Below are 26,062 nucleotides of genomic sequence, written 5' to 3'. Positions count from 1 at the left end.
ATCCGTCTTCAACAAGCCCAATTGTTTCTCCCTTCAATGGATGTTTTGCTTGGTTGAATCCTCCCTTATGGGACATGGGGCCATTTCCCCAAAGCTCTTTCTATTGACTCAGTGACCCAGCACCACAATCAGCAACTCCACTCCTGGCAGAGACTTAGAATCTCTGGTTTTGATCTGATATTTAGGAATTCATTTGCCTCAGTTTTGTTTGACTCACATGGTTTGGCATTTCACTACCCAATCCAATTGGTAAGATTTGGAACTGCTATTCTGGGCACCGAGCTCTGGGGAACCTCATTCATGCAAATTATTGCAGCAGTTTAAATTGGTTATTTTTCCCCTTGAAAAATTAAAAAACAAAAATCCTTTCTCTAGGATGGAGTTGGGCACTACCGTTTTCCTAGTACTCCCAATGAAAATTGGCTTTGCTCACAACATTGCAGTAGCTCCACATGATTAGGCCAAAAGAACAGTAGTGGTTTTAAACACCAGCACTAGGCATGGTATTTCAGTAAGACTTGGTGACCCCGCTTTCTTTTACTTGGAAGAAATGAGAACTGAAAGAGAGTACCTATTTGTTATTGGTCTAAAAATGATGCAGCCAGGGTTGTTGAAGACTGGACTACTGTTTAGTGCCCTGTTATTTCCAAAAGTTTCTTTTCATTAATAAAGTTTTATTGCTGCCAATATGGCTGAAGGTGATTTGTTCACGAAAGAGGTAGCAGAAGAAGGAGAGAAGTAAGTTGATGGGTTACAGGGTTCTAAACCTCTTGGTGTCCAGGGGTCTGCCCTCACCACCGCCGCCCCCCCCCCCCCCGCCCCCCCCGAGAAAGTCAGTTTCTCTGGTGCGGTCACAAATGGAGATGCCTTGCAAGGGGGCTGGTGACCCTGCTTTGAAAGTTCTCAGCTACTTGCAGAATAAAAGCCAAATTCCTTGGCCTGACATTCGAGGCTCTTCTCTTCTGCCCCGGTTACTCACTGACCCTTGAACGTGCAGTGGAATTCCTCACCTTTTCACTGCCTTTGCTCTCACTCACTACACTGCCTTTCCAATCTCACTTCTTCAAAATTCAGTGTGTTCCCACACAAGTGTGGGTCAGAGAGTCATTTAATATAGCTTTGGAGTGGGGGCAATTTGGCTATATCTAAAAAGATTTAAACCCACATACCCACTGACACAACAATTTCACATTTAGAACTTATTCTACAGAAATATTAAAACTATGCCAAAAAAAATATATAGCATGAGGATGTTGCCTGAAGTACTATAATAGCAAAAGAATGGAAACACTCTAAACGTCCACCAAATGGAGAATGGCATAATCATACACTGGCACATCATACAGTCATTACGAAGTCTGCTAGAGAGACGTGTACTGCCCCAGAAAGACGGCAAGCTTATATCGTTATTGAGAAAATGCATGTTGCAAAGTTGCATCGTGTGAGCTCATTTTTATAAAATAATGTCACGTATGCGTTATGTTTAAGTATAAAGCCCCATAAACACCAACTTTAACAACCCCTGACTCGGGACTTCCCTGGTGGTGCAGTGGTTAAGAATCCGCCTGCCAATGCAGGGGACAAGGGTTCGAGCCCTAGTCCGGGAAGATCCCACATGCCGAGGAGCAACAAAGCCCGGGCTCTGCAACTACTGAGCCCATGTTTTCACAGGGGATATGTTCTTGAAGATCAGAAGAATGGCAGAACTTCTCTCCAGCCTTGCTGGGATCAAGTCTTCCTGGCCAGGCTGACCAGATCCCCACTCCCACACACAAAGGGAGACACTCAAGTATCAGCGAAGCCTCCCACTGGGCCGGAGACCCATTGCCTTTCCAGTGCAATTGGAACCTGGATTGATGTACAGGACATCACGCAACTTGTAAACTGGGCTGGGGGACAGGGAGAATAAAAGGCAGTTTCCCAGCAGGTCACTCACGCTCTCCTGCATGGTCAGGAGGGCCTTTGTAATGACACTGCAGTCCTGGGACCACGCTGCTCTCCTCCTGGGACCACTTGAGGCGTTTGTGTTGTTGCCCAGGCTTCCAAGGAAGCAGGTAAGAGAACCTGCACTGAAAAATGTTCTTCCTTGGGGCTTCCCTGGTGGCGCAGTGGTTAAGAATCCACCTGCTAACGCAGGGGACACGGGTTCGAGCCCCGGTCCGGGAAGATCCCACATGCCGCGGAGCAACTAAGCCCGTGTGCCACAACCACTGAGCCTGCGCTCTAGAGCCCACAAGCCACAACTACTGAAGCCCGCGCGCCTAGAGCCCATGCTCCTCAACAAAGAGAAGCCACCGCGATGAGAAGCCCGTGCACCGCAAAGAAAAGTAGCCCCCGCTCACCGCAACTAGAGAAAGCCCGTGTGCAGCAACGAAGACCCAATGCAGCCAAGAAAAAAAAAAAAGTTCTTCTTCCAATGGCTTTCCTTCTCATCTATTGCTCCGGCCACTTCCAGAGGCCACCACGTGCTTCCCTCTCTAATAGCACTGGCCTCATGGAGACCCTGCGAAGGGAGAGGCGCAGGGCCCTGCGATGCAGCAGCTACTGGAGACCCTTCCACTATCTCCTTGCAGGCTTTCTGTGCCAGCTTTGGAGGCTATCACTGGGGAGCACTTTGGCGGTGGAGGCTTCGCCCCACACCAGCGGGCGCAGACAGTTCTTATTATCCCAGAGGTGCCCAGCGCCGCCAAATTGGAAGCCATCACCAAACAGCTGCGTTATTCTCAGAAAGACACAGACGGACGGAGGGAAAAGGGAAAAAAAAAATGACAATAACAGCACAACAACAAACTGAACTCCACAGTGGACCCCAGCAGGAGGCAGCTGTGTTAAATCTGGCCATTTGGAGATAACTGAAAATTTTGACCACCCTCAACCATCAAGATATAGACCGACATGAAAATATTCTTAATTTGAGGGAGCAGAGTGGTTTGGATGAAGCACTTTGTACTGAAGGGTACAGCTGAGTACGACAATATTTACTCATTTCATCTCTCTGTTCCCTTTCTGGGGCCCGTTGTACTTAGCAAACAGCATTTAATCTCTTACCCTTGACAGTTACTGGAAAAGTTAGAGGTATCTCTTTGTTCGCTTCTCTCTCCCTTAAGAGAGAATTCAGCAGATATTTAGATCGGGTGTGACCAATGAACTGGCTGCCCAGTTTTCCTTAGTTCAGGAAAACTCTATAATCCAGGGGGCCTGGAGACTGAGTTCCAAAAGAGTCCCCTAGTCACCCAACTCAAAGGGAAAGCTCTAAATCAAATCCTGCCTAAAAACTTGCCTGGTACTCTCCTACCTTCAATCATACCACTTCAGGGGTACTTGCTTCTGGGACAGTCTCACATTCTCCTTCATTGCTACCCGAGTTCAAAATGTTGTAAATTTCCCTAATTTCTCCATTAGAATTATTATGCTTCATTTAACACTGGTAAAATGGAGACCTCTTTTACATCTTGCAAAACGAAGAGAAAGAGGAATTTCCTTTTTCTCTTAAAAAAAAAAAAAGGATCCAGTTCAAAGGGTAGTGGAGACTAGACACGATTCTGGCCTTTGTAGCCCCAGTGCCTAGCACAGAGCCTGGTACACAGTACGCACTTAATAAATGCAAACGAAAGAAATTAATGAGTCTTGCTTCTAATAGGTTTCCCTGCATTTCCTGTCCTTGGATTGGCCTACAGCAGAGTTTCTCGACTTTGCCGCAACTGGCATCTCGGGCTGGGTAACCCTCTGCTGTGGGGCCGTCCTGTGCATCGCAGGATGTTCAGCAGCATCCCTGGCCTCTGCGCACGAGATGCCACAGCAAGGAACCCCCTGCCAGTGGCGACAATCGAAAATACCTCCAGACGTTGCCAGATGACCCCTGGGGGGCAAAACTGGCCCTAGTTGGAAACCGCTGGTCTACAGACTCCCGTTTGCTTTACATAGATCAATGAAGATTTTTAAAAAACAAAGCACAAAACATCCTCTACTTCTAAACTTCCTCCCCCAGAAAATGACATTTCTTTTTTCTTTTTCCCCCTTTCTACTCAAGGCTGAACATTTAGAAACTGCGTGTGACTCCACATTCGTGTCTCTGGGGGAGAGCTGCGGGGACAGACCTCTGGAAGGCCACAAGAGATGCCACTTTTTCTGGTCCCTCTTGATCTTGTAATGGAAGCCGAACCTTAAAAACGACGGCAGTGAATCCAGGAGGAAGAGCACTGGACTTGAGCCAACAGCAAAGGCCTCTGAGTTAGAGCTCCCTAAGCCTGACTTTCGGAGACTGTCTAGGCTGGACCAGTCCTGGAGGCTGGGTGTTGAGATTTGTTCCTGCATCCCAAATGGCCAACTCAGCTTTGCAGGTGTGGGCTCACTGCCCATGTCCTCTGAGGGCATGCTACAACTGATCGCCCTAAGTTCCTCCTTCCTGGGTTGGGATTTTCACCTTGAAATTCTGGCAGAGCATCAAAGGGATGGACACCTTGGCAGAAGAAAGAACGCACGTATCATCCACATAACAAGTACAACCTGCTCAGACATTGGCTTCTCTTCGTCTTTGCTGCTTGGGTGGTGCTGATGTGACTGGATGCAAAGAGCTTCATGATTCTAATGGGGGCAGGGCCTCGGTGGGGCCCCGTGGAGGTGCACGTGGAGGTGCTCTCTGGGCCCGAGAAATCACACTGGTTTTTTTTTTTTTAAACAATGCAGCGCTGCCCTGCAGAGTCCTGCCACAGATAGGAGAGAAAAACTTGAGATTAAGAGGTTCTTGGGAGCTGCAGCTTAGGCCCCTGATGTGGCTGGGAAACAATGGCACCACAAAATGAGAATAAAGAGAGCGCTGGGCTGAGCCACCAGCCGATTCTGAGTCCTTCTGAAACTCTGCTTAGTGGGGGCCCTTGTGCCACTAGGCAGAGGGCACCCAGTGGAAAATTTCCAGCTCTGGTCACCTTAATGAGAGAGGCATTCTTGCCTCTCATGTGGTTCGGAGGTTTCCAGGGACAAATGGAAAAAGAAAAGAAATTACTTCAATCCCCTGCTTCGGCCTGGGGGGGTGGGGGGTGGGGTGTGTGTGTGTGTGTGTGTGTGTGTGTGTGTGTGTGTGTGTGTGTGTGTGTGTGTGTGTGTGCGTGTGTGTGTGTGTGAGAGAGACGGGAGCTGAGTGGTGACCCAGATAACCCTGGTCTGAATGCATAAGCCTCAAAATCTCAGAATAGATTGAGCCCACCAGCATTTCAGCTTTCTCTGCAGAAAATGTGCTCCTATTTACGATGCTGACATAAGTCAACTTACAAAGATGGACGGGAAGAAAAAGCTCGTAAAGCTGTAGGCCTCAGATTAAAGGAAAAAAAAAATATATATATATATATATATAAGGAACTCTGATTCACAACTGTTAGCTTAATGGCCACAAATGCATTTTCTTTGATAGCGCTCGCTCTGCAATTGTCACTGCTAGAAGGAAAAAATGAAGGAAAAAATAAAGCCCGTGGCTTTCACTCATTCATTCAATGACCGTTTTGTGAGTGGCTGCTATGTGCTGGTTCTGTCCTAGCTGCTGGGGAACGGTGATGAAGAAGACAACCCTTGTCTTCGTGGAGCTCAGGGTGTAACTGTGAGCTAGCACGAGCTAGCATGATCTAGAAGCCACAGACCAGAATTCTTGCTGCCAGTGGGTAGGGAGTGGGGTGCCCAGGAGAGTCCAAAGAGGAGAAGTCACATTTGAGCTGAACTCTAAAGAGTAATGACTAGAAGCTTCCAAATTGAGAGGCACAGAGGTGGGGAGGGCTGGAGGGGAGAAGGCAGAGGACCATGCTAAGGGGACCAGGCTTTTAAGCAGAAAATGACAAGGTCAGATTTCATTTTAGAAGGAAAATCTTGTGGCCGGGAGGAGGATATTAATTATTTACAGCGTGCAGAGGAGAAATGTATTTGGAAGTGGTTTGCCTTCTGAATCGGTTGTTTCCCTTATTCTCTGTCCCTGGCTACTGACACACAACCCAAACAGCCTAGGAAACTCACTTCTCTCCCTTCTGGTAGGCTCATACTGCAGTGTGGATTCTGGAAGTCGAATGATGGTGGGTTTGGGTCATAAGGGAGTCCCACGGAACATACTTTTCCTATGATTTTATTGCAGGCTCCCAAGTATGCCTTTTCCTTTGTGGTCTAACCGCCAGGGCGAGTGAGAAAAAATTCTACCTGTAACATAGGCTGGCGATCGTTCGGGAAGCAGTGCTTGACAGAGTGTGCAGGGCTGAGCCCTCTGGGGCCCCCTTCCTCCACATCCATTAAGTAAGCCTAAGACTCCAGGACAGGCAGGGGTGGCTCTCTGAGTGTGAGAGCTGAGTCCAGACTTCCATTCATCTCCAACGACCTTTACTTTCAGGGTAGGATTTCCCAGCCTTGGCATACTGACATTTGAGGGTCGATCACTCTTGTTGTGGCGGGCTGTCCTGTTCATTACAGGATGTGGTTAGCGGCTGGTAGCACTACCAAGTTGTGACAACCAAAAATGTCTCCAGGGACTTCCCTGGTGGTCCAGTGGTAAAGAATCCACCTTACAATGCAGGGAACTCGGGGTCAATCCCTGGTCAGGGAACTAAGATTCTACATGCTGCGGGGCAACTAAGCCCGAGCGCCGCAACTACTGAGCTCTACGCCTCAACTAGAGAGCCTGCGTGCCATAAACTACAGAGCCCATGTGCTCTGGAACCCGTGCACCACAAGTACAGAGCCCTCATGCCCTGGAGCCTGTGCGCCACAACTAGAGCGGAGCCCACGTGCCACAACAAAAGATCCCGCGTGCCACAACTAAGACCTGACACAGCCAAAAATAAATAAATAAATAAAAAAAAAATAAATAAATCTTAAAAAAAAATGTCTCCAGACATTGTAAGCATCCTTGTGGGGCAAGATCGCCCCCAGTTGAAAACCACTGCTCTTGGAGACAGTTTTCCGTTCTCATCTTATTTGATCTCTCACCAGCATTAAGCATACACCAGTCCCTCTCCTCTCTTGCATTCCTTGGTGCTCTTGCATTCCTTGGTGCTCTCTCCTTGTTTTCCTTCTAATTCTCTGGCCAGTTCTTTGTGGATCCCTGGGGCCTCCTCATCCTCTTCCTGATCTCCAAATATTGCTGTCATAAATTTAATGCTCGGACCCAAACCCCTTTCCCATTATAATTATAGTTTATGCTTGCTCACTCTCATCCTTCCTCAGGACTTTAAATTCTTCTATTTCCCAAATACTCTCCAATTTGTCTCTGGCCCAGATCTCTCATTTAAGCTCCAGACCCATTTCTATTTGTTCTAGATGTCTCATTGTCATCACAAAATCCATCCATCTTTCTCCAAAATCCACTCCTCTTCTCACCCCCATCTATCTGTTGCCCAAGCTGTGAACCTTAAGGTCATCCTGACTCTTCCTCTTCTCTCACCTTCACACCTAGTCCACGACCAATCCCTGTCAAGTCTCTCTTCAAAATATACCTCCAAGCCATTTGCTCCCAGCCCTCCACTTCGAGCTGCCATATAACTTCAATAACCAACAACGTAGACAACTCCGATGACCTCAGTGGTTTCCTGACTTCCACTCTGCTCCCGGCCAGTCCCTTCTCCATCCAGAGCAATCTTTTAAAAGCACACATCAGATCATATGATGCCCCGGCTTTAATTTCTTCGAAGGCGTTCTACTGCATGTAAATAAAATCTAAGTGTCTTAACACGGCCTCACCCTCTTTTCCGACCTCCCTTTGTGCCATTCTTCCTTCTGTTTCCGCTGCTGCCGCCACACTGGTCTTCTTTTGTTTCCTCATAGGTATCACCTTGGGACTCCCATGCATGCTGTCACCTCCCCCTGGAGCACTGTCCCCCAGCTCTTTCCATCCTGCGGGTGGGTCGCAGCAGGTCATTTCTTCCTGAGCATCTTTCCTGATCCCATCCTCTTAAATTCAGTTTCCCTATCATGGTCTCTCCCTGCAAGCTTCCTTATGGCACCTGTGACTTTTAACTCCACATGTGTTCATGTAGTTATTTCTTTGTTGTTTGGCTCCCCTGCTAGATTGGAAATGTTGTGGGGGAAGAGACCCTCGGTGTCTCTCCTGTTCATTGCCACGTCCCCATCTAAATATTGTCTGTGACACTCAGTGAGTACTCAGTACATATTTACTGGATGAATGACTATTCCCCTCTAATTTCCTCGGTCACAACTGCATCTAGAAAAGAATATTTTATGACCCAGGAAAATGAACGACTGTGAAGCATGAAAAAATGCTCTTTGAGTATCTGTGTCAATGAGAAAAAGCTTTCCAGTGGTGGTTCTTGGGAGCACAATGCACAGGGAGATGAGTCAGCTACACGATGACTAGAAATGAGACTTGTTGATTTCGTCATTAGTGTTCCATATCTGTCCTAAGACTTTCCTCTGAATCAGAAGGGAACTCCCTGAGTGCCAGGCAGGACCACACCAAAGCTATGTAAGAGGAAGAGCTGGAAGCAGTTCAGAGTTTTCTGGCAACGCTGCCTTTCTAGAAGGCTTGAGCTACCAAAGAGGCCAGGACGTCCAGGTAAGACAGCAGCCCCCCAGGCCCAAGGAGCCTCAGAAGCGACGGGGCAACAGCTTCACCCAAGGCACTGCATGATGCTTTGCGCATCACTGAAGCCCCATAAGTATTGGTGGCCTTGAGACGAAACCACAGAAGTACCTCCTCTAAGACAAGGGGAGGCCAAGTTTCTCCTCTTGAGCAGGTCCACAGTTATACAGAGAGCATTTCATTTTGTTTTTCTGAAAATTCACAAGTGTGGCTGGCTGCAGAGTGTAATGCAAATTGCTGACGTTCAAAAGCTCATCCTTGAGTCCCACCAAGAGTAATTCACATCAGCCTCTCCCCGACTTTAAAGAGACAGCAGCTGCAGAGCCCATGCCTGCAATTAAGCAGCTAAGCATTTGCTAACATTGGGTTGGACTCTGATATCCAAACGAATCCCAAAAGGTGGAAGCAAAAAAAATCTGAACCACACTGGGAGCCCAGTGTGTGTCACGGTAGAATTCATTTATACCGGGTTTATTTATTCTGTCTTAAATCAGCCTTAACGAAGCTGAGGGAAGAGTTTCAAGGTCCATGTGTTACAGCTCAAGGACGAGACTGGGGCCCCAACTCCAAACATACTGTGATTGGCTGAATGTTGCTAAACAACAAAAATAGCCCAGCATCTGTTGTCGTTGCAGGGCTGGGACGTTATTTCCAAGGGGGTCACCCAAGTTCCGTCAGCAGCCATTAATAAAAATACTAACAGGATACAAATGGGAACTTGCACTAACAGTAAAACAGAAAGTTCGCACTGAGGCACACAATGGATTCTGGTAGGTGGGAGTCATACAGAAACATGTTCTCTTCAATTTATTCTTAGTCAAGATGAAAAAAGGAGAGGGCTGCGTGAAGGCACTTCTGGTTTTGAGAGAAAGGTTCTGTGCAGAGATGACCTGTCCAAGTTTCAATATGCACTCAGGGAGGACGGATGGAGCATTTTCTTTGTGTTAGACCCCAAAGGTACAAATAAAACACAGCTCCTGCAGAGGCGGGAGACAGGCTGGGCCCAGGCCTGGCCGAACAGGAAGCCAGTGGTGGCTGCTGCGTTTTATAGGCCAGTTACCGTTGGGTGGTTCAGCCTTGTGAGTATTTTGCTGCCCAGGTTGATGGCAGAGCTGGGGAGATAGGAAGACTACACTGAAACTGAGTGGCAGCCGGGGTTAACCACGGGCCCCAAGCAGTAGGGACTTCATTTTGAGACTCGCAGTAAAGAGTCCAGCGAGATGTGAAAGCAAACTGAATCAACACAAAGACAGATGGAAGTGTCCCGGGTCAGGGCGGACTTAATACATGTTTGTTGAATGAATGATTGAATGACTCTCTTCCACGTGTCACCCCATCTATTGCTCACCTCAGATTCTTTGTAGTAACGTTCTGGAATTTCATCGCAGGCAATATCGATAAAGCAGACTTCCCTCTCCAGATCTTTGGCTTCATTGTCAAAAATCTGAAAGAGCAGAGCAACAATATCAAAGGTTAGTGATAGTGGGTGAGATCCTCAAGGTGCCTGCAAGTTGGCCCAACAGTGCCTGAGGCGGAATAACTCCCCACAGAGCATCTTCACACGGCTCAGTGCCCCCGGGGAGAGCTTTACGCTGCCCCCGAATGTGCAAGAATCATGAAAAGTTTTTATTCATCGCTTACATCTTGTCACATCAGAGGCAGGTGTAGCATCAATCACCACTTGGTTAGGGGAAGAAGAAAAACAGGCTGTTTTTAGAAGTTCAAGAGTGAAGAAATAAATCTCTTCCAAAAGTCTCTTCCAAAAAGGAAGTCTGCTGATTTTTGGCAGTTAATCTAAACAGGGGGAGGGAAGAGGCTAAAAAGGTTCTGGGTAGATAGGAGACAAAAAGCAGTAATACAGCCTGAGATTTAGAGAAGAAAAATGTGGGTTTTTTTTTTTTTTTCATTAAAATGTTTACATATATTTAATTTCAGAAATCACACACACTCATTGAAGAAAATACGGATAAACAAAAAAGAAGAAAATAAAGATTGTCCGTAATCCCATTACCCACTGTCTTATTCTTGATCATTTAAGGGCATGATTTCCTTGGTACACACAGTGGTAAGAAGGCGGAGCTTGAAAAAGTACTGAGATGGCTTCCTGCCAAGCTACGCTTGGTTCCACTGGCCCAGAATGTCCACCACTTGCAAAGAAATATGTAAGACAGCCACATATATAGATATACGCTCTAGTGGAAAGATTAAGTTCCTCTACTTTTTCCCATTGCCACTTTTTCTGATCTAAAGGGATACACTTCTGAAGGATAGTAAACAGATTAAGTTTGCAAATCACTTCATCCTTGGAGAAAGTCTTAACTGTATCCCTATCTCACTGTTTAGCTAATTCCTACAGGGGAGTCATCCACTAACACTAATTAAATCTGACTCTCCAGAAGAGAATGAAATATTTTGGAAGAACAGAGTGGTTGACGCCGAAGAACATTGTCTTGACACAAATTTGGAGCCTATTAATAACACACTCTCCCACAGGAGAGCATCTGGAGGGCTCTTTACAAGTTGAAACTCCTAGTCCTTTCCAAATGCTTTCTGAATAATATCTGTGCTGGTTATTATCTGCCCAGTCTGCTGTTTGCTCTGTCACCAATTTTCTTCTATAATGATTAGATACTGGACTCTTCAGATTTATTCAAGGAGATGAACTCCCCAGTCTGACCTGAGGAGGCCACTGCATTTTCCTTAAAGGCAGAGAAAGACTGGTTCCTGGATCAGCTCTGATTCCTTCCATGGCCAGCTGAAGTCAAGAGCTTGGGGACACTCTCAATGTGTTTGGGAGGGACAGGTTGATTGCTTTGAAATGGAATGGAGAGAGGGAGGGAAAGTAAGTTCAAGGTTGAGTGGAGAAATAAGTTGTGAAATGAAACACTGGGTCTCAGGGTGTTTGTGTGTTTCTCTCTCTTCGCATGAGTCTCTCTTAAAGTGTGTGCCAGAGAAGACATGTGCCTCATTCAGAAAACAAAACAGAAGGGAACACCCCAGAGGCAAATGAGCGGCTAGAGAGTAAATTACAAGAGAAGCAAGAGAGCTTTGACATTTATTGGTGGTAAAATTTATGGGACTGAAAGAAGGGAAAATGAACAGGGGTTAAGGGAGTTATTGACAGATTAGGTGGCTTTTCCTAATTTAATTCAAATACTTTTGGATCACCCATTATCACATTATTACATTATTGCCCTTCTGCTCCAAGCTCACCCTTAAGTCTCTGCTCTGAGATAACAGACTGGACCCTGTAAGCACTTCTCCTTGACGGTGAGTAGGACACTAAGCCATGTATTAGAGGGACCCTGCAGGAAGAAGGGTGCTTCTCTTCCTGGTTTGAATCTTATTCCTGCTGCAGAATCTGTTGGGACGGGGGACATGCAGTGCTGCACTGTCCCAGCTGCGTGCCCAGAGTGCACAGTTGCCTGGTGACCTCGGAGTCCTGGCCTTCACCATGGCCCTCCTGAAGTAGGCACCATGTGTGCCAGGCCTCGCATTGCCAGTGGTGCCCTGACCCTATATACCTGCCCACCAGTCTCATCTCACCTGAACCCAGAGGGCTGTTTTCTGTTGCCCAGCAACTGTCGACAAGCTCTGGTCCAGGAAACCCAGCAAACTTCTCTGCCATCCAGTGGGCTATGACCACAACTCCTGCAAGGAGGTCTGAACTCCAGCCATGGAGGTGGACCCCTTTCAAGTTTGTTCTTGCTTGTGTCTACTCCCTCAGCCTTTGACTTCTCTTTACATCTTTATGGTTACTCCAATCAAAGTTTAATAATTCCTTTTATTACTTATATACTCTCCCTGTTCAAATTATTGTGTGGTTTATGCCTCCCCATTGGGCCCCAACTAATACCTCCATTGCATACAAAATGGCGCCCTTGGCTTTGGGGGCTGCAAAGATAAGAAGGGCTGAGTTCCTGCCCTTAATGAGTTACCTTCTAGTGGGAGAGACAGACTGGGAAGCTACTCCCCAAAATACAAGATGGAAGAAAATATTTGCTACAAAAGAAAGAACAGACTGTCAAGCTAGAGAGAGGAGTCATTTATGTTGACTCAACAACTACATGGTCAGGATAGTATTATTATTTCCAATTTTCAAATGAGAAAACCAAGGCTCAAAGAAGTAAAAGAGCTGCCTGCGGTCACACAGCCCGTTGGTAGAGAAGCTCAGATTCAGGGCAAGTCTCCAGGCTTCACAACCAGACTCTTCCAGGGATAAAAGGCTGCCTCTTGGCACCCAACCGAGAAGATAAATATCAATCAAAAGTGCTTCCTATTTCTTTCCAGAAAGATGAAATTGGACTCTGGTTCTCTTCCTGCTACCGAAAAATGTATGTCCTGAGTAGCTATTATTGGGAACTCCCCAATGACTTGGAGCTTTTCTGCTGAGGCTGCAGTAGAATCTACTTAGGTAGCTTTCAGTTCCAACTCTGGACTCCTTCTTCAATATGACACTTAATTCTTGCATCCAAGTCCATGAAATACCAAGCACCTTCGCAGTCAACGTTTCAGGGTGGGGACCTGAAAAAAAAAAAAGCTACAAAAAAATCAGTTTGAGGACCTCAACATCTTCTTCAGGCTTGAGATTACAAAGAGTCTAAATTTCCAATAAATAATAAATCTCCCAATGATTAAGAGCCTTTAGGAGATGCTCGTAGGTGCTCAATACATGACTGCTGAATTACTGGAAGACATCAGCTTCTACTTTCCAAAGAAGAACCTATGGCACGAATATTGCTTACTGATTGATCTCACATTCCTTTCATGAGCCCAAGTTCTATTTCTTTGCTGGTAAGCACCCTAACTTTCTATAATTCCCAATATAGGGCTCAACATAGAGTGGAAACCTCATAGTATTGGCTGATGGATCACACATTGGGAATCAGGACAGCTGAGTTTGAATTCAGTTATCACCTCTGTGTAACCTTGGGCAGGACCCGGCACCTCTTTTGGGTCTCCATATCCTTATCTGCAGAATAAAAGGTGTCACCTAGATGAATGGGTAGCAGGGACCTGTGAAATATCCTGGAATTGTACCCAACATTTGAGGAGATGCTTTCTTTCTGGAGAGAGGGTTTGACCACTTTCATCTGATTATCAGGGAGATCTATGGCCCCAGTGTGGTTGAGATCAAGTGACCCACATGACCACTAGAATTCTTTCCAGTTAAAATGTCGGTGATGTTGAGTGACTTGCGGGTCATGTTAGGCTCCTACATCCTGTTTTTTGCCCCTTCACCTACATGCAGCTGACGTGGGTGGTGCACAAAGGGGCTACAGCAGGGAAACAGGAAGTGGCAGTGGTCACGACGTAGCGTAATCAGAGGCCACAGCGGGGGTAAGACAGCCTCATGTTCATCCTTAGTTTAGGGCATGATCCAGAATTAAGCCAACACTATTACAAACAGAGGCTTAGCCAGGCCCCAAAGGAAAACAGCAAGAGTCACTATTCACTGGGGCTTCCCCAGAGGCAGCCGCAGCGGCAGCAGCTGCCAGAACTCTGGTCCAACCACCAGCTCTTTGGGGTGGAATAAGAGATCTGCTGAGATAGTTTAGGACGAGATACATCTTAATGTTGATACATTAAGCCAAAGCTCCACCAGGATCTCACCTGACACAGGTGCTGTGCACCTTCATGCTCTTGGGAGCTTCTTGGGCGGAATTTGTCGCTTTCTGAGATGGGAGTTGGGTTTGGGAGTCAAATATGGTACTTTCCCTATATCCCTTATAATAATGTTCCCATCTGTGGTTATTTATCAGAGACATACCCACCCACGAATCATCTGTAATGGATTTCAGTGCCAATCTGGTTGACTCTTCTGAACTCCACCCCCCAACTTCACAATGAACATCAATAAACAAACTCCTTTTAATATGAAATAAGCAATATTACAATGAGAAGGCAAATCTCCTGAGTAAAAACTATCTTAAAGATTCCAAAATGAAAAGGGAGTAATTCTCCCTTTTTTGTAAAGCATTATGAACATTAAGTATCAAGCATCTTTAAAATCTCCATATACTTTGACCTGGTAAATTTAAGCTTTGAGAATTCATCTTAAGAATATTAAATAAATGAAAAGCTTTATGTACAAAGATTTTCACTGTAACATTAATGTAACAGCAAGAAAAAATAGAGAGAGAGAGGAAAAAAAAAAAAAGCAAACAGTCAAAATATCCCAGTATGGGAGAATGGCCAAGGAAATTATGATAAATCCATTCGATGAACTATTATGTAGCCATTAATAACTCCATTCTTAAAAAAGATTTTCCCAGGAGGGTAAACATGGGCGTGGGTGGGATGGAGAAGGGGACATGCCCCATATTTAATACAGACAGATGTTGAGTCATGTGGTTGTAACTCAGAAGGGAAAGGTACATTGATAAATATGGAATGTGTTTTAACGACGCACTAGATTTCTTCCTTGAACAGGGGTGTCTTTCTAGATTTAATTTAATCTCTCGTTTTGCTTTTAGATGTTTCTGGATTTTGTGATAGCCCAGCCAGGGAGAGCACTGTGTACAGCGGCTTTTCAGAAATCCACAATCCTGGGAATCATGGCTTCCGCAACCCCTTTCTCTATAACAGTAAGTTTGTGGTTTAAGATCCAAGTTTAGATGGGAACTGTCTGTACTTTCTGCACGATTTTTCCATAAACTCAAAACCGCTCTAAAAAATAAACTATATTATTAAAAAAAAAATGGGGGGGGAGAGGAAGATCCAAGCTTAGTAGTTGTGTGGATTTTATCTTCCTGCCATCTGTCCAAACTACCAAGGATGCAAGGTAGAGGTGGCTGATTAGTAGGGATTTTGAGAAAAGTCCATCAGTCATCTCATTTTATGCTTCACATATGATTAAAGGGACAAAGAATCCCAGCTAAGCTGCTGTTCTGCTCTAACTTTTTTTCGCTGCACTTGGGACGTTTCAGGGGGAGGCAATTGACTAACAAAGAATAGGTTCAGCAAGAAGGAACACTGGAAGCAGAATTATTGTTTTAACAATGCTTTCATTTCAGTGCTCTGGATTTGAAAAGTGGACAATTGGTTTGGTGCAGGGCAGGGGATACGGGTCCCTGGTTCATACATTAGGCATATGGGGCTAGAGCCGGTTCATGGTTCTATTGATTATTCTCTAACAGTACCATCCCTGGTAGGGAGAGCCTGAAAAGCACTTATGGCTGGGAAAAAAAATAGTCCAAGTTATTGACAAAGACAACCATCATTTCATTACCCCATCTCTACTGGTATTCCCACCAAGAACATTTTCACGCCTACACAATTCAATGGTGACTGTTTCACAAATATGTAAGCTATATGATCCAATCCAAGAACATGAGACTTGTCTTCTCCATCGCCATTAAGATAGAGGTAAAAAAGGATAGTCTTCTTTGGTCTCTTTAAAAACGTTTCTGCTTCTTTCCCACCCCCATCCCCAGAATAGAGAGTTGGGTAACTTATTTGTTCTGAAGGTGGACCTACTTAACGACAGTGCTCTGAAGAGAAGAGACTAGGCTTCCAGCAATCAATAAATCAGCAAATACTTACTAAGCATCCGCTATGTGGTCAACACTGTTCCTCTTAAAGTGTGTCAGATAAGCTCCGTTTTCAAGGGGCCTTATGATTTTGTAGAAGACTCGATTCAATGCAAGACTTAATTAACAGCACCATATAAGATATAATCTGTTACTAAAGTAATAAGTACTAAAAGGTATGTATCAGACAAGAAGTACTCCAGTCCAAATTCAGCAAGGAGGAATTACATATATATATTCTTTTTCAGATTCTTTTCTATTATAGGTTATTATAAGATACTGAATACAGTTCCCTGTGCTATATAGTAGGTCCTTGTTGATTATCTATTTTACATATAGTAGTATGTATATGTTAATCCCAAACTTCTAATTTATCCCTCTCTCCCCTTCCCCTTTGGTAACCATAAGTTTGTTTTCTATGAGGAGAGACAAAAGTTTAAAAGTTAACTTCAGGGGCTTCCCTGGTGGTACAGTGGTTAAGAACCCACCTGCCAATGTAGGGGACACGGGTTCAAGCCCTGGTCTGGGAAGATCCCACATGCCACGGAGCAACTAAGCCCATGCACCACAACTACTGAGCCTGCGCTCTGGAGCCCGCAAGCCACAACTGCTGAGCCCGCGTGCCTAGAGCCCGTGCTCCACAACAAGAGAAGCCACCGCAATGAGAAGCCCGTGCACCGCAATGAAAAGTAGCCCCCTGCTCGCTGCAACTAGAGAAAGCCCGCGTGCAGCAACGAAGACCCAACGCAGACAAAAAAATAAATAAATTAAAAAAAAATTAACTTTACATGAATGCTAGTGCCATCTCGTCATTCACAAAAAATAAAATAACTCAGCACCTTTAGTAAGGTGTTGACCCTTGTTTTTTATTTTGGACTCCCTGCCCCTGAAACAATCTTTTTTAAAATTGATTTTGGGGGGAGTGTACAGTTCTATGAATTTTAACACATGTATAGATTCTTGCAACCACAACTACAATTAAGATTCAGAACAGTTTCACCACCCCAAGAAACTAATTTATCATCACAATTTCCCCACACCCCAACCCCTGGCACCACTCATGCGTCCTCCATTCCTACAGTTTTTGTCTTTTCAAGAATGTCTTACAAATGGTATCATATAGATTTTAACACTTTGAGACTGGCTCTTTTCACTCAGGACCATGCCTTTGAGATTTATCCTGTGGTTGTGCAAATCGAAGCTCATTCCTTTTGCTTGCTAAGTAGTATTCCATTGTATGAATGTACAGCAATTTGTTTATTCCCCCATTAAAGTTTGGGGCAATTATGAAGAGAGCTGCTAAAAGCATTTGTGTGTACACAACTTTTCACTTCTTTAGGGTTCATACCCAGGAGTGGGATGGCTGGGTTATAGGGTATTATGTTGATTCTTCTTTATGAGAAGAGGAATCAATACTCCCGTAGTGAATTGACTAGTGCCTCCCCCAAATTCATGCCCACCGGGAACCTCAGAATATGACCTTATTTGGAAATAGGGTCTTTGCATATATAATTAGTTAAGGATTGCTATGGACTGAATGTTTGTATCCCCCGGCCCCCAAATTCGTATGTTGAAAACGAATGCCCAATGCAACAGTATTAAGAGATGGGGGCTTTGGGAGGTGATTAACTCATGAGGGTGGAGCCCTCAAGAATGGGATTAGTACCCTATAAAAAAGAACCCCCCCCCATAAAAAGACCCCATAGAGCTCCCTAGACCCTTCTACCATGTGAGGACACAGGGAGAAGTTGGCGGTCTGCAACTCAGAACCCAACCATGCCAGCACCCTGAAGTCAGCCTGTCTTCAACAAGTGTCACGAACAACTTTTTCTTTAACATCAGCCAGTGGTGGAGATTTGTCCTTTTCCCTTCTCCACCCACCTCAAAGGTTGCAGAAAATTCAAAAACAGGCAGGAACCTGATGATAACAGTAGAGACAGAAGGACAGGAACAACAGAGGGCACTGCTCATCAGTGAAGTCCAAAATAAAAAGCTGCTGATAAACATACCTGGGGCTGAGAACACAGAGAGATGTAAGAGGAAAGGATGCCTGGGGAAGGGGCAGGGAGGAGACCTAAGGGTCAAAGGGCATACATAACACAGTAGATATGAATTCACAGTGTGCTCCCTGTGAGGGAAAGAATACTTCTTTCAATTCCCGGATTTGTGACTAGAAAGAGCGCTGGCAAAACCAGTGGAGGGTTGACAACCATTTCGTGCTGTGACCTGAAGTCCCATGCAGGAAAACAATGGTGAACCCTGGTTCATTTGGGTAATCAAAGTGACATGGTGACTGATGAGAAAAAGATTCGGACTGGCAAAACAGTGTTCTTGTAAGGTGCTCTGATCATGGTAACTAATTAAGAAAGGAACAGAAAAGTACATTAAAACAACCCAGTAGGGTCACAAATGCTATGACTCAATTCATTTACTGAAAAGGCTTTAATGGCACAAAAATGCTTCTAAGTTACGGTTCCCAGGGCAGCTGTAACAAGGCTCTTTTCATAAGCTTGGTCTGATTTCAGCACAGAACAGCCTCGATTCAAATTCTTCCTGTGGCCGCAGCCCCCTTTGGACCCATAGGCTGTGTCATGAGATCAAGCCAACACGTCACGTGGGTACATGTGGATACTGGCTCCTGACACCCAAGAATGTGTATAGTTTCCCTGCAGTATGATCAATAATGCTTCTTAAAATAAGTCTCAGAAGCCGAGCTTAAAATAGTTTCAATTTCTCCTTGTTCCTTCTGATTTCAATTCACAAGGTGGCCTCTGGGAACTAGAACTGCTGGTTTTCCTGCAAGTTGACGAATGGCTATTTCACCTGAAAATGCTCACGGGCTTGCGAGGGGCCAGCCCTCAATAGCCTCACTGTGTGAGGGTTGCTACGTCAAGGTGACGTTGATTCGGTCCTTCTCGAAAACTTTTGAGTCCAAACAATGAAACCTTTGCACAAGAGGTAATGTGCCTGACACCTGTCCTTTTCTTTTCCCTGAGAAGCTACTGACTCAGCCTTAAGGGAAGGGACTAAAATGCTGAGGTAGGTGGCTTGCTGAGTCCTGTGCCTGGTGGGGCGGCCACACTGGGAAGTCAAAAAACAACGCGGAGAGTCCCCCAAGAAGGCTGCCAGCAGCCTTACTCTCCAGAGGCCACAGAGGTTCCTTCTCTGGTTCACCAAACAAGCGTCCTGAGGTGCTTCGGGGCCTTGTGTCTCCTTCTAGCTCATTCCTGGCGTGCCTCTCTGGGCAACACAATGGAATGGACACCGGCCCAAACCCACTTAGGAAGCGTGATAGATTGCATCTACTGTCAGAAAAAACAAAATCAAGGAACAAATGGTTACATTTTCCTGGTAGGTTGTGTTTTGTTTGGTTTTTCCTTTTGTGTGGACTGGTTCTAAATACCTCCCAAGGCAAAATCAGGGAACGAGGCAAGGCTTCTGGCTGAGCTCCATAGACCTGCCCCAGGCAGCCGACCAGAAGGCTCCAGAAGGAGCTCTCCAGGCGTGGGTAAGACAGACATGGGCCAGCAGATGGGAGGGGGCTGCTTCCTGAGTGCTACCCAAGGTCAGGGTGTAATTAGGCCCGAGGCCCCTGGAAGGGCCTGCCGTTTCTGTTTACTTCTTTATTATGGAAAACAGAGTCAGAAAATTGTAGAGAGAGGAAATATAGTGCAGTGGTGATGAGCCCAGACTCCAGAGTCAGCAGACCTGGGCTCTGCTGCTCGGCTGGGTGACCTGGGGTTGCTACTGAGGACAAGCAGACCTCACTTTTCCTCATCTGTAAAGAGCAGTATTAGTTCCTCCCTCATCCGGTAGCAGCGAGGACACAATGACATGAAGCAGTGATGACAAATGGAAATGAGAATGGAGTAATCACAGTTCAGGCCCACAAAAATGAGTTGGGTGGCCATTGAGAATCTGGTCTCAGACACGTCTCTGCACCCTGAGAACTTGAACTTTCTTTGAACTGTACCTGACCCAAGGACACCTCCAGCCATATTCAAAACACCACCTGCCAGCTGCAACCTTATGGTCTCAAGGTCTCCCTTTGTCCCCGTGCAATCATTTCAGACCCCAACCAATCCTTAGTTAACAAACACCCTTAGTCCTTGCCAGCTCCAATTATAATTCCTGAGAAACAATTCATGTAGCTGACCGTAACCTTGTGTTTTTTTTTTTTTGCCTTCATAAGCCTCCCCCATTTTGTAGTCCAGTGGAACACAATTCAAATGCTTCTTTGAATCTGTGTCTCCCAGGCCGCAGTGTTAACAAATATCCAATAAACACCTTTTTATTTCACCTACGTCTCTGTTTCTGGAATTTTGGTTAATGGCAGGTAAAGCCCACTTTATTTGGACCTGGTTAAAAACTTATGGTTACCAAAGGGAAAACGTTGGGGGGAGGGATAAATCAGGAGCTTGGGATGAACATACACACACTACTATACATAAGATTGGTAACCAACAAGGACCTACTGTACATGTATAGCACAGGGAACTCTACTCAATATTCTGGGATAACGTATATCAGAAAAGAATCTTAAAAAGAATGGATATATGTATATGTATAACTGAATCACTTTGCTGTACACCTGAAACTAACACAACATTGTAAATCAACTATATTCCAATGAAATTAAAATTTAAAAAAATCAATGTATTCAAAATTACATTCATCGTCTTCATCGCTACCCCTTTGGCTCCAAGGTTTGAGCCTACCCTTCCTCTTGTGGTCCAAGGTAGAAACTTGGGTGTCACCCTAGGCTCTTCTTTCTTTTGTATTCTTACATCGGGGCAGGCAGTAAGTCCTATGAATCCCTCTATGTCTGCCTCCATATCTCACCAATCCATCTCCCTGACAGACCTTCTATTCTCTATCTCACCTGGACAACTGCAGAATCCCTAATGCCCTTTCTCTTGAGATTCTGGTTTCCATCACGCATCCATCCATCTGTCCATCCACCCATTCATCCATCCACCTATATACACCCACCCGTGAGTTTTCTTCCCAATATGCTAGCATGGTTTCTTCACTGCCCCTGGAACACAGTTTATGGTGGAAAGGGCCTAGGAGTCAAAATATCTGGGTCTAATCCTGGTTTCATGAGTTGTGTGAGCCTAGAAACTCCTCCATGCCTCCATTTCATCATCCGGAAGTGAGCAGGACCAGTCAGGGCCAGGTGAGATAACCAGGTGTGAAGGGGCTTTGCAAACTCCAAAATGCTGCACAAATGTATGGAATTAGTATACCTGCTTCTACCTGTCAACTCACACTGCCTAGAATTCCTCCTTTCTCTCTTCCTTGCTCCAGGCATGCCCCACTCACCCCTCTGAGCATCAAGCTTCCTAACAACTCACCATTTCAACTTTCCACACCCTGGCTCTTGCTCATCCCTTTGCCTTAAAGGCTCTTCCCCACCCTATCTGCCTGGCTCACACCAACTCATCTTTCAAGGTCATGCCAAGCTGTGCCAAGCCCTTCTTGATCACCTTTTAGTAAAGCAACAATGTGTATAATTCATTATTTTGGGTAACATTTGGTTATGGTTAAATCCTTGGCCTCCCAGAAATCCCAATGCGTATCTCCCTGATGGACTTGCCAGGGGAAACACTACCTATGGTAAGTGGTTTGTCTCAGCTGTTGCTACTTTGGTTAAATTAGAGGCTTATAAGTCATTAACACTCAAGGAAAGGTTGAACAATTATCTTTCAGCTCCAGGCTTTTGAAATCTCTCCAAGTAAAGCCAAATCGAGCAAGTGGCAACAGACTCATTGTGATTTTTGTTTTAAAAACTATCAAACTGGAGAATCCAGAGGAAATGTTCTGGTTTGGATACCTGTCTGGACATGGAAGATGAAATAAACTTGACAGGTGACAGCAAAAGTCTTTTATTTCACTGAATTCTGCAAATCAGGACTGGTAGCACCCCAAGGGCTCTAGTAAGAGGATGGCCACTGCTTGGGTCCCATTAAGTGCCCCAGCACTATGAGCCCATGTGGTCCCCAAGGTAGTGGGCAAAAGGCTGTAACAAATGTATCTCATTCACCTGTGCGTTCTTCAATCTTTTAATGTCTCATATATAATCAAAGCTCAACAGTTAATTTTTTTGTTTTCTTATTTTTTGCTGTTTTGGAACTGAACTGTTGCGCTAAATACTACCAACTTTGAGTTTTAACATTAGCATTTGTTTGCCGGTAGTTGGTTCATTTTGTTGACTGCCAGCAGATGACATCTTGTTAGCCAACAAGTAGTAACAGATGTCAAAGTTTAGAAAAAAAAACTGTGCGAGGAAAAAGAAAAATTGAGAAAAATCCCATGCATGAAATTTCCTTCTTCCTGCAAATTAGGAAAAATAATTGCAAAATTTTAGATGCTGAATCCCTAGGTCAAAGAATAGTTAGAGACTCATGCCTCAAAACCAATGAAAGCAAGAGCCTGAGGGGCAACTTAAGATCTTTCCAGCATGTTCTAAATAGCATTTCCTATACTTTAATGTGCACATAAATCACCTGGGGAAACTTGCTAAAATGCAGGTCTGGTTCAGTGGGTCTGGGGTAGGGCCTGAGGTTCTAATAAACCTCCAGGTGATGCTGAAGATTCTATAAACATGTGGTATTTGGGGAATATAAGTTTGAGGCAGGGAGTATGAAATCAAGAAACTGTAGAGGGAAACAGTGGTCAGATGGAATTCCACCCTGGTAATGGAAGCCAATGTGAAATAATCAAATTTGGGGTCTAAATGGATCCCCTCAGGCAGCTTTGTGGGAGATGGGTTTAGTGAGAGATGGTTCTAGAAAAGAGATAAGCAGTTGAAAAGAAGAAGATAGGATGGATGAAATATTTAGGAGGAAAACCATCCAAATGGAATTCTCTAGCTCAGCAACTTGGGTACAAAAGGCAAATGGAGGGAGGGAATTTGGCCTCTTTTCCCTCAAATCCCATCAGACCCACTTCTGCTCTAAGTGAGCCTGTTAGGGCTTCATCAGCAGTTTGCAGAAGTTAGAGGTCACCTTAGAAGTCCACTGCTACTCCTGCTTCGGGATTTTCCCTGTGCTCTCTCCCAGGGGGACGGACTTCAGATCAGGCAGCCACTAATCCTTCTTCAGTCCTAGAACACGTCAGCCTGAACCCTCAGCCCACACAGACCCCTCACACTGGGCCCCCAACTCCAGCCCTGTGATAAACACAGCTGGGAAAACCAAAGGAGGCCACAGTCTTCTCAAAGGCCAGAAAATAAAACACAGGGGAGCCACACATGTTGGGGAAGGACATTTTGAAAGACCACCAAGACCCAATGTTACTTCTATAGAGTTTCTACCAAAGATGCCAGTCTGAATCTAATCATGAGAACACAGTTAGGAAAACACAAGAAAAAGGGACATCCCCTAAAATGGCCTGTGCTTTTTCAAGATGCCAGTGTCATGAAAGGCAAAGAAAAGTTGAGAAATTGCTCCAGATTAAAGAAGTCCAAAGAAAGTAACAACTAAATGTAACGTACGCGCCTGGATGAAAACACAAATCATGAAGGTTTTTATGGTTGCTCACTATAAAAGACAATTGGCAAAATGTAAATATGACTCTATATCAGATAATAGTATTGTATCAATGTTAAATTTCCAGAATTTAATCACTGCACTGTGGTTACGTAAGAGAAAGTCCCTGTTCTTAGGACATGCACACTGAAGTCTTTAAGGGTGAAGGGTCATGACGTCTGCAACTTACTCTCAAAGAGTTCTGGAAAAAATAATAATGTGTTAATATTTAGGGAGAGAGACAAAGCAGATGTAGAAAAATGTTAACCATGGGTGAATCTAGAATCGCTGTGTTATTCTTGCAACTTCTCTGTAGGTCTGACATTTTTTTAAGTTAAAAGTTAAAAAAAAAGTCACAACCAATCAATAGTTTCGCTGCTTTGGAGAAAGCAGCTAAAATGCCAGAAGAAACTGTTAACGGGAAAATTGGGCATGGTGTCCAGTCTCAAGAGTTACTTGCAACAGAGAACCTCCACCTGTCTGCAGTGGTCCAGCTCTGAGCAGTGCTTGGTGTGTGCCCTGGAATGGGGCTGGCCGGTCCCATGGCTTTCTTAGAAAATGCTACCTCGGCTCTGCGGCATCATGAAATCCCGGGGCTGGCTCCCTCTCCCGAAATCTCAAAAGGCTGCACCCCACAGGGAGCAGCTTGTGAGAAAAAAGCTGTCTTGCAAGAGGTCTTACTGGGCCCCGTGACTGACGCTCACCATTCCGGGGAGCCGCTTCCACAAGCTTCCACCCCCTGCACGTTTCTTTCCTAGAGCTCCGTCCGTAGGGCAAGAAGGTAGCAAACCCAATTTTTGCTCAAATGGAGCTTCCTCCAACTCCAAGTGAAAAATGGACCTTGCTGGCCACTATTTCCCTGATGCAGATAACACACCCCATTCTGCACAGGGGCCAACCAAGGACAGCCGAGGGGGTGCCGGTTGGAAGGGTTTCTGCCAAGACCATTTTAAGGTCAAGCAACTGCCAAATTTTCAGACAACAGCAGTTTGTTTCTATGCTTATCTGTATATCGCAGGAGAACCACCTGAAAAAGGGTTGCTAAATAAGAGTTCTCTTGCACCTTTCCTTTTTTTTTTTTTGGTTCTTTCTCTCTTTCTTTTTATTATTATTTTTTAATGAAAAGAAAAGAAAACCTCTTCTGGCTCAGAGCCTAAAATCTCTTACTTGTGATGCTGATCTCTCCTCCCTGGCTCCAAGCCACTTCTGCTGGCTCCGTGCCTGTTTAATATTGTGGCTGCTGAGAGCAGGTTGTGTCAGTGTTTCCATTATGAAGCTCAGCTTCAAAGATGTTTCTGAGATGGACGTACAGTCTTCCAGGCAAAGGGTCCTTATTCTACACCTGGTCATCCAAGCGTGGGCCAGGGGTCCCCAGCCTGCGTTTACGTACCTTTTCTCTTCACGGCCACTTGGCTGAATGTAAGGGTGCTCCTTTGAGCTTTTTAGAAAAGGTGGTTGTCAATGCAATGCTTCATTCTCCAAACATCTCTTTGAAGGCATCCGAATTTGGGTTTGGGTAAAAAAAGGGTCACTTGTCTTAGTAATTTAAAAAAAAAAAAAAAAGAGAGAGAGAAATACCATGTTGGGTGTTTGAGGAAAGAGTGTTTTCCCCCAAGGCTTGATAAAGAAAATATTTTTATCTGTTACTCTCTTCTCTCATTTCTCTCCACCCCATTTTTCATGACTTATGTAAGACTTGTTTACACACTGAAGACTTGTTCAACCAAACTACTGAATAATTCCCTCATTTATCCCCCACTGCCCACTGTTCCATTAATTCAGATAGCCAGTTTAGGGCAGAAAGCTTCCATCTGATGCCTTCCCACTGAGGTCCACTCTGGCCACAGGATCTGCTTCTTGGCAGCTGAGGTGGAGTGTGGAAAGAACAAAGAACACACAATCAAAAGACTGAGGACCTCAGTTTTGTCGGTTATTAATTGTGTGGCCTTGGGCAATTTATTTAAACATCTCTCAGCAGCAGTGCCCTCATCTGCAAACTGATTATAACCATATCTACCTTGAGATGTTGTGAATGTTGACTGAGATAATACACAGCACAATGCTCTTAAGTTTAAATGTTAGGTATCAGGCTTGAGTGCTGGTACCTAAAAGGAGCCCTGTGAATGCCAGCTGAATTCACTAGAATTTCTGGTAACTGCAGGAGCCATTTTCCTGTCTGGCGCTGGAGGGGTTTTCCGACCTGGTTTTAAGAGCTGTCGTCCTGCCCATTACTTATTATTTTATTGTCCATTATGACTCCCAGGCACAGCCCATAACAAATACAGGAGTCTACTGTACTACCTTCACTTACCACTAACATAATTGGGAAGGAATGACAGAAATACATGAGCCCACTAATGCAATTTCTCCTAACTAAAATCTTCATTAAGAAAAGTCTGGGAGGTTTTCAGGATGAATGTGCAAAACAGGGG

At 45.0% G+C, this 26,062-nt stretch overlaps 1 protein-coding gene across 1 annotated transcript in view; it reads right to left on the bottom strand.

Moving 5' to 3' along the window:
* The window catches only part of PITPNC1 (phosphatidylinositol transfer protein cytoplasmic 1), a 257,536-nt gene that overhangs the window by 32,277 nt on the left and 199,197 nt on the right, over positions 1–26,062 (bottom strand). The window contains exon 6 of the mRNA XM_068530749.1: positions 9,915–10,010. Within this exon, the coding sequence (XP_068386850.1) occupies positions 9,915–10,010 (96 nt within the window). The remainder of the gene's footprint in view (positions 1–9,914; positions 10,011–26,062) is intronic.

The sequence above is a fragment of the Eschrichtius robustus genome, chromosome 20, assembly GCF_028021215.1.
Source record: "Eschrichtius robustus isolate mEscRob2 chromosome 20, mEscRob2.pri, whole genome shotgun sequence".
NCBI classification, from domain to species: Eukaryota; Metazoa; Chordata; class Mammalia; order Artiodactyla; family Eschrichtiidae; genus Eschrichtius; species Eschrichtius robustus.
This window is presented reverse-complemented; position numbering and strand designations above follow the sequence as displayed.